We start from the raw sequence: 8,467 nt of genomic DNA, 5'->3' as shown, positions 1-8,467 counted from the left end.
ATATAGTGATCTTGAGTCAAGGATGTATCTTTTTCCATGTGTATGAGTGTGACGCTGACAGGATGAAGCGGTCGCCCAGCCTCGTCTGAGAGGAAGAACAGTGAGTCAAGGATGTACAGGTAGGGTCGCGCCTTGACGGAACGCGCGCCTAGCAAATCGCTAACAAAGTGTTCCGTCTACGCGCGACCCTCACTGTATCTTCTTCCATGGTACGAGTGTTTGGTCAGTCAAGATCATAGTAGGGTTTGCCAAAGAAGGCATACGCCGCTCAAAGTGGGGAGCTTGGGGAATTCAAAAGCGGTAAGAGAAGGGCTCGTCGAACCCATTGGGGAGGGCCGGACCTTGACCCTTTATGGTGCGCATTGGTATCTGTCCTTGCTCGCAAGCCGTACGCGGTGTTCAATACTATTGCGCTTCACGTTTTGTGATATGGTCATTTCGGGGGCGGTTGTGCTGAAAGTTGGAAAAACAGGAGCGCTGTCACAGAAGGTTCGAGCTATTACACAGCCACTTGTCAATGAGACTTGTGCGTGCGTGAAACGATCTCTTGACGAGCCTTTACAGCTCATCATGACACAGGGGATGAAGTAAGGAGCCTGGGGGCAAGCACGGAGTGGTGGGGGTCAGCATCAAAGGAAGGCAAGACTCCCTGGGTTTGATACCAGGCCTAGCGGCCATTGCGGTAGCTCTATAAAGATCATATCGTAGCAACTCTCTATCTCGTGTCCCCTGTCTAGAATAAAGTCACTGATATACACGCTCTTCCAGACGCGCAGAATTCGGCAGGGCCGTCCTTGTGTCCTGAAGAACCACCTTCAGGATCATCCATACGACAACCGCGAATTACGGGCGGTCGCTCAGAAACTTTCCGCAATAAATCGACCGATCGTACAAGTGGCCGTGGTTATTGCCGTGGACTCAGGGCTTGTGCAGGGTAGTCCTGTAACGACCGCTAGTACCACCGACGCCATAGTTTATACCGTCTATCCGAATCGGACCATCACGTGGGGAGATCGCAAAAAGGTCAGCAGGCGAATCGTCGCTTGACACTAACACTCGAGCCGCTGATCTTGACGGTCGCACTGCTATAGCTGGAGTCTGGAGAGTTTCCTGATTATGAAATCGCCGACTGTGTTCAATGGTGTGAGAGATCGCAAGGTCAGTCATACCCGAGTCTCCGGTTACGGAATCATGCTGAGCTCTCTACGCCTCTCTGCCCATGTCATGTAGGATGTGGAGCTGTAGAGTGGAATAAACAGCATGGATCGCTGCAGCGATGTACTCTGTATGACTCATGGCCCAGATCCTATACGTGGGGGGATCCCACCAAGCTAGAGGGAGAGACCGCGGGTGCATGGAAGGGGGATTATTACCATCCAGAGTGTGAGTGTCCATGTGCACCAAGTCGGACTGATCCACAACGCCTATATTCGTAGCACATTACTGATCCCGCCATACGCAACCTTTCTTCATACTCATATATGTTCGGTGACAAGGCAGACAAAAACTACCTATTGCGACTAGTTCCTCCTTCTGGTACTTGATCAGCCGCGCAGGTTCAGCCTGGTCCAATGACCAGTTGCCACCGCTACATGTCTTGCTTATTGTACAGCCCAACCACTTTCCATCCATCATGTACATCGAGATCTTTGTCATACGTGCGAGGTCAAGAAGTAAATGATGATTGTCGCGGCTTACGTTTCATGCGCCAAGAAAGGGTTCGGGCGCGCCCTCATGTTTCCGAAGATCAGTAACGTTACTCGAGTTTCACGGAAAGTTGGTAATACCACTCGTAGATCAGTCTTCCCTTGCGAAGTCGACGGTAAAGGCCTCCATCACTCTGCCTGTGATCGTCACGTAGGCCAGACTGTCACCGCAACCTTCGCAGGTGGCGAATCCGCAATTGAATAGCAGGCCTGAAACTGGGTATCGCACCGCTAACGACCCTCGATCCTGCCCGTCATCGTCGACGCATTAACACCTGCGCCCCTGGCGACTTTATTATTGTGTCGGTGCCGGCCCCACGTGATAGGTATACTAGGATGCATCGTCAAAACCCGCGTAAAATATGCTACAACGTACACTCTCTTGATCAGGTACCTTCTATCCACTGCACGATCATGCGTTGTCCACCGCACTCTCTTCCGCCTGTGTCTCCGTCGCAGTCTCGGTAGGCTTTTTGGCATCCACATCGGTCGTCGACTCGGCTTCGACGGCGGGCTGCGAGATCGTGATCCCGCTCTTCTTCCTAAGCTCTTCGGCGTAGTTCTTGTAGTCCTGTAGAGTCCAAATGAGACAGTGTGTCGATACAGGACAATCAGGATGTTCAATTCGTTACACGTAGCACTCAAGCCAAGAGTAAGCTGAGGTAACTTACGACGTTATCGGGTTCCACCTTGACGCCCCTCTGCATGGTGTGGAATGCTTCTTCGAACCGGCTCATCCCATCCAAAGCTTTCGCTTTTCTGTGATAACAAAAGCGAGCACAAAGACGCAGACATTGTTCAGTAGTCGCCTGATTGCAAAGGGGAAGTGTGGTCGAGACGGCAGAGGGGAAGAGGGACATACCTGAAGTATCCTTTGGCGTTCTTTGGTGATAACTTGATGCAAGCGTCGGCATCTGCATATGCGGCCGGCCTATATCGCCATCACATCCACAACGACGGAGCAAAATGATCAGCTACACCGCTCATCCTGCTCAACCCTGCGGGTCTCGAGACAAGCCAACGTACCACTCTCCCAGAGCCGCAGCCGAGGCGCTCCGGTTCATCAACGCCGCGGTGATCTCGTCTTGAGACGACTTGGCCTGTTCCCAGGCCGGTTTGCCCATAGAGAGACCGACCGAGCGGGAGTAGAGGGCACCGGCTTCTCGGTGGTTGCCGTCCTTGAACCGTTTCTAGATGATTGTTCCATAAGGTCACGAGTGTGCGGTGACAAAGGGATTCGGGATGGAATATGGTATTGAACCATGCTTAGTCTGAGTCGATGCCAGGCATGCGAAGTGGATCGTGACTCACGTTGCCTTCCTCTCTCGTCTTCAACACGGCCTCTCCTTGCTTGGCAAACGGCACATTCGGTGGAGGAGGCGGATGACTCGGGTTGAGCAAGCTCATGAAAAAGCTCAACTGGTTGATATCCCTGAAATCCACGTTACACTTGTCACAGACCAGCTGTTCGTGTTCCGGACAGAGCAAAGCCGGGAGTGGAGGAGGTGCATTAGGTCGAGGTGGAAGGTCTTTGAGGACGAAGGGGATCGGAGTGAAGGGGAGAGCGTCGAGGATGGCTGCCGTGTGGGGTGGCATTTGAGCTTGGGCCATCATTTGGGGTGGTGGACGAGCTGTCATTCCGGCAGGTGGTTGCGGGTGCGGGTGAGGGTGTGCGTGCGACATGATCCGGAGCTATGACTTTTTTAGTAGTATCTTGGAGCTATGTGATTCAGAGTAGCGATAAGCTATGGATGTGTTTAGACGAACAGAGGTAGATAGGGTCGATGGTGCAAGGTCGATCGCCCAGCTGTGTCTCGGTCGGTCATCTCCTCCTCGCCGGGGTCTCGCGAGCAGGACCGACCTGAGGGTTTCGAGCGACCTCGACCTTTTATAATCATCTCCTATCCTACTCGACAAGCTTAACCACATAAAGCCAGTCAGTCAACAGCTTAACGGCTAGAGCGTCAGTCACCGTCCCAATGTCGGACCTCAGGCAATACATCAGCGACAACGTGCTACGTTTCCTAGGGGCTTCGGACAGTAGCACGGTAGACTATATCCAAACCCTCGCCACTTCCTCCAAGAACGCCAACGACCTCTACTCGAACCTCTCTGCGAACGGTCTCCCCGATACTCCCGATGCACAGGCGTTCGTGTCGAACCTGTACGGGTTGTTGCCCCGGAAGAAGGGTCTGGGGAGTAGTAGCAGGTCGGAAGGCAAGGAGAGGAAGAAGGACAAGGAGACGTCGATGTTGCTGCAACAGCCGCAGTATAGCTTGATGCTAGAAGACGAGCCGGGGCCATCACGGAAGGATAAAAAGAAGAAGCGGGACAAGGAGAAGGACAAGGGCAAGGAGAGGGATCGAACGGACAAGGAGGACAAGCCTTCCAAGTTGATAGAGGGATTCAAGGAGGATGGTTCGGATAGGAAAAAGATTCATCGGTCGACACGAAAACGAGAGGTCGATGGGAACGAATGGGTCAGCGATGAGGAGGAGAAGGAGAGGGAGAGGAAACGGATGAGAGAGTATTCACCCGATATGCGGGATAGGGATAGGGACGAGGACGATCGATATGCTCGTCGAGGCGACCTAGAGGAAGAGGACGTCAAGCCTCAAGAGACCGAGGCGGAACGTATAGCCAGAGAGGAAGAGGAGGATGCGAGGGAACGAGATGCTTTCGCAGAGAGGATGAAGCAGAGGGACAAGGATTCGACGAAAAAGCTCGTCACCGACCGTTCGTCCAAGGGGGACCAGGAATCCGGAGCGAGACGAGACTTGGCCAACGACCCGGAGGCTAGGAGAGACGCCTTGCCTGGATTGCGGGAACATTCTAGGCAGGAGTACTTGAAGAAACGTGAGCTTCAGAGGATCGACCTGCTCAAGCTCGAGATCCAGGATGAAGCCATCATGTTCCGTGGTCAAAAGTTGACGAAACGGGAGATGGCGGAGCACGACAAGAAGAAGGAGTTGCTCAGGATCATGGAGGAAAGAGCCAAGATCGATGATGGCACGGACGGATACGTCATGCCGGAAGACTATATCACCGAACAGGGCAAGATCGACCGCAAGAAGAAGCAAAACGTCTTGTACAAACGTTACGACGACAACAAGAAGGACGAAGGACAATTCGTCACCGATGTCGATCAGTGGGAACAGAGGCAGACGGAGCAGAGCACGTACAAGACGGGAGCTATGGACAAGGCTTTCGTCGAGGAAGAGTACGATTACGTGTTTGATGAGAGTCAGGCGATCAAGTGGGTCCAGGAGGGCAAGGAGGAGGGGTTGATGTCCGAGAAAGATCGGACGTTGCAGGCTCAGATCGAGGAACTGGAGCAGAAATGTGAGTCGTGACAATCCGATAGCTGCGTTTGTGTATGCTGGCTGATAGCGGATATTCTTCGTCTCAGACTCCAAGATCGAGGCCACGCGGAAATCGTTACCGGTCTACGAGTACAGGGACGAACTATTAGAAGCGATCGCCGAGCACCAGGTATTGATCGTCGAAGCCGAGACCGGGTCGGGGAAGACGACACAACTACCGCAATACCTTCACGAAGCGGGATACACGAAAGGCGGGCTCAAAGTCGGCTGTACGCAGCCTCGACGAGTGGCCGCCATGTCCGTCGCTGCACGTGTAGCGGAAGAGATGGGAGTCAGACTGGGTCAAGAGGTCGGTTATTCGATCCGTTTCGAAGACGCTACAAGCGACAAGACGGTGCTCAAGTACATGACGGATGGGATGCTGTTGAGAGAGTTCCTAACGGACCCAGAGCTGTCGACGTATTCGGCGCTTGTCATCGACGAAGCCCACGAGCGTACGCTGAGTACGGATATCTTGTTTGGACTGGTCAAGGTGAGTTTAGGAAGCTACAAACACGTCACACTTGACTTATTGACCCGAAACGACTCTGCCATCAGGATATTGCACGATTCCGCCCAGAACTGCGGTTACTCATCTCGAGTGCCACCCTGAACGCTCAAAAGTTTGCGAAATACTTTGACGATGCACCGATCTTTCGAAGTAAGTTCTCGGTCGGTGGTCGTCTCATTGTCTGCGTTTACCCGGAATATTGATGAGCATTACCCTTTCATAGTTCCCGGTCGAAGATATGCAGTTGATCTGCATTATACCGCTCAGCCAGAGGCAAACTATATCCACGCGGCCGTCACGACCGTCTTCCAGATTCATACCAGTCAGCCCAAGGGAGACATCTTGGTGTTTTTGACCGTGAGTCTTCTATGACTCGACAGCATGAGATCATGAAGCTGATATGATTATTTCGTTGCGCGAATAGGGTCAAGAAGAGATCGAGGCAATGGAGGAGAACTTGCGGGAAACAGCAATGGCACTGGGGGACAAGGTGCCTGAATTGATCATCGCCCCTATCTATGCGAACCTGCCGAGCGACATGCAAGCCAAGATTTTCGAGCCGACACCACCGGGGGCTCGAAAGGTGAGTCGCTGGGCGTCGGACTTGCTCATGTTTCAATTTGGCTCACTTGTTTGGATTGCCTTGGTCACCAGGTCGTTCTTGCTACTAATATCGCCGAGACTTCGATCACAATCGACGGGGTCGTCTACGTGATAGATCCCGGGTTTGTCAAGCAGAATAATTACAACCCCAAGACCGGTATGGAATCCCTCGTAGTCGAGCCGGTGAGTTATATCTCACGACCACGCCGACAGAATGTTGTAGCTGAATTTCTCAACATCTCACTTCTAGATCTCGCGAGCTTCCTCTTCCCAGCGATCCGGTCGAGCCGGTCGAGTCGGTCCTGGAAAAGCGTTCCGGCTGTATACGAAATACGCGTACAACAACGAGCTCTTGGCGGACACGATACCCGAAATCCAGAGGACGAACCTCGGCAACGTCGTCCTCATGCTGAAATCCCTCGGTATCAACGACCTGCTCAACTTTGATTTCCTCGATCCGCCACCGGCAGAGACGTTGATCAAGTCGTTGGAGAACCTGTACGCGCTCGGGGCGTTGAATCACAAGGGAGAGTTGACGAGGTTAGGAAGGAGAATGGCAGAGTTCCCGGTGGATCCACAGTTGTCCAAGGCGATCATCCAGAGCGAGGCATTCGGGTGTACAGATGAGGTGAGTCGAATTAGGGGCCAACAAAACGGCGGGATAGTTTGCTGATCCAAAATCGCGCTGTGCCAGGTCTTGACGATCGTCTCGATGCTGCAAGAAGCCCACGCCATGCTCTACCGACCAAAGGACAAGAAAATGCACGCCGACAAGGCTCATCAGAATTTCCAGAAACCCGGGGGAGATCACTTCACTTTCTTGAACATCTGGGAACAATGGGTGGATACGAATTATTCTCAGCAGTAAGTTGGGCCGAGACGATGAATTAGCTGAAAGCTGTGCGCTAATGAGAAATGCGCTTCTCGCAATGTTCCAGATGGTGTTATGAGAATTTCTTACAGTTCAAGTCCCTCGGTCGAGTCCGGGACGTCCGGGACCAACTCGCCGGTCTCTGCGAACGAGTCGAAGTCGTCATCAAATCCAACCCGAACCCGGGCGACATCGTACCTATCCAAAAGGCCATCTGTTCGGGGTACTTTTTCAACACGGCCCGTATCCAAAAGGACGGAGGGTACCGGACGACGAAGAGCAATCAGACGGTCTATATCCACCCGACTTCGGCGCTGTTCCAGGCTCAGCCCCCACCGAGATTTATACTCTATTACGAGCTGGTCTTGACGAGCAAGGAGTTTATGAGGCAGTGCATGCCTATCGAGGGGATGTGGTTGTTGGAACGTGAGTCCTCTCATCTCTCTCTCTTCGGCGCTCTTTACTTTATATTTCACATCAAGGCTGGTTCGGGAATTGACGAGATCGCTGTTTTTCATTCTTCCTCTCATTCACTTACGAACAGTCGCTCCGCACGCGTTCAACAAGGAACAGGTGGACATGGGTTCACAGACGAAAAAGATGCCAAAGACGAGACAACAACCCGCGATCGGGCCGGTGGAATGAGAGATGCATTCTGCCCCAATCGGAAACTGAAGAGCCAAGCAGGAGACGGAAACGGAAGAAGGGGAAACAACAAGGATTTTCGTACCTTTCTTTTTTCAACCTTGTCGAAGTACTCGTACGAAATAAAAGAAAATATGAAAGAACCCGGGTTTGCGGTGTTTTCCAACCGCTTCAATACTCGACGCTTGAGATGCATGACATCATCTGTCGTAGCGTCTCCAGTTCGTGTGGTGACAGTTTGAAGGTAGCGATCCCAGATCATCTGCATTACGACATAGCTACTGATGCGATTCGATGCTCGTGCAAGTTTGAAACGGTAAGTTGGTTGGTCCTTGATGAATTCCCTGATGACTGAAGATGCTTCCGACCATTGCAATCTTGGATATCTCAAAGTCAAGGATGGATTTAGATTGAGATTTTCTACCTTTGACTCACCCATCCTTCTGTAGTAAACCTTTTTCAGAGTAAAATTTCGTACGGTACGGCAAGGTATCTAAGGGAACGAGTCGGTTGCGAGACCTAAAAGGTGAGATGACATGCTAGTACGAGTATGACTACTCCAGAATGACACGCTCGAGGAGCTCATATCGCAAAGCCGACTCGTGCATGTGGACCATTATTAGTTCTCTTCAACAATAATAATGTATTCAACAGCAGCCTGTACTGACGGTCAGCCCAGTCGTCCATTCAGGCTGTCGCAGTCCTAGTCATGTGCAGGCTCACCAAAATCAATCGCTGAATGTCGCAAACCTTCATGAGCGCGGACAAA

The 8,467-nt window shown here is 52.2% G+C and overlaps 2 protein-coding genes across 2 annotated transcripts; one reads left to right on the top strand and one right to left on the bottom strand.

Annotated features, from left to right (window-relative positions):
* Positions 1-2,014: 2,014 nt before the first annotated feature.
* Positions 2,015-3,537, bottom strand: HD553DRAFT_305871 (uncharacterized protein). Its single transcript, XM_046179198.1, has 5 exons — positions 3,018-3,537; positions 2,733-2,896; positions 2,569-2,637; positions 2,378-2,465; positions 2,015-2,277 (listed from the first exon to the last, which is right to left on the bottom strand). Exons 1-5 carry the CDS (start codon positions 3,387-3,389, stop codon positions 2,119-2,121), a joined length of 852 nt encoding a protein of 283 aa, XP_046039387.1. The 5' UTR covers positions 3,390-3,537; the 3' UTR covers positions 2,015-2,118.
* Positions 3,538-3,632: 95 nt separating this feature from the next.
* Positions 3,633-7,846, top strand: HD553DRAFT_305870 (P-loop containing nucleoside triphosphate hydrolase protein). Its single transcript, XM_046179197.1, has 10 exons — positions 3,633-5,048; positions 5,116-5,561; positions 5,627-5,729; positions 5,803-5,936; positions 6,004-6,162; positions 6,234-6,365; positions 6,433-6,810; positions 6,877-7,046; positions 7,121-7,479; positions 7,598-7,846. The coding sequence occupies exons 1-10, from the start codon at positions 3,686-3,688 to the stop codon at positions 7,696-7,698; spliced, it is 3,345 nt and encodes a 1,114-aa protein (XP_046039386.1). The 5' UTR covers positions 3,633-3,685; the 3' UTR covers positions 7,699-7,846.
* The last annotated feature ends 621 nt before the right edge of the window (positions 7,847-8,467 follow it).

The sequence above is a fragment of the Filobasidium floriforme genome (assembly GCF_021052385.1).
Source record: "Filobasidium floriforme strain CBS 6241 chromosome Unknown HD553scaffold_3, whole genome shotgun sequence".
Taxonomy (NCBI): Eukaryota; Fungi; Basidiomycota; class Tremellomycetes; order Filobasidiales; family Filobasidiaceae; genus Filobasidium; species Filobasidium floriforme.
This window is presented reverse-complemented; position numbering and strand designations above follow the sequence as displayed.

Excerpts from the sequence above, each read along its gene's own strand:
- HD553DRAFT_305871 (XM_046179198.1), bottom strand. The coding sequence starts at position 3,389 with ATGTCGCACGCACACCCTCACCCGCACCCGCAACCACCTGCCGGAATG. Across the intron at positions 2,638-2,732 it reads GCTGCGGCTCTGGGAGAGTG|GCCGGCCGCATATGCAGATG; the intron begins GTACGTTGGCTT and ends ATGGCGATATAG. Across the intron at positions 2,466-2,568 it reads AACGCCAAAGGATACTTCAG|AAAAGCGAAAGCTTTGGATG; the intron begins GTATGTCCCTCT and ends TTGTTATCACAG.
- HD553DRAFT_305870 (XM_046179197.1), top strand. The coding sequence starts at position 3,686 with ATGTCGGACCTCAGGCAATACATCAGCGACAACGTGCTACGTTTCCTA. Across the intron at positions 6,163-6,233 it reads CACCACCGGGGGCTCGAAAG|GTCGTTCTTGCTACTAATAT; the intron begins GTGAGTCGCTGG and ends CTTGGTCACCAG. Across the intron at positions 7,047-7,120 it reads GATACGAATTATTCTCAGCA|ATGGTGTTATGAGAATTTCT; the intron begins GTAAGTTGGGCC and ends GCAATGTTCCAG.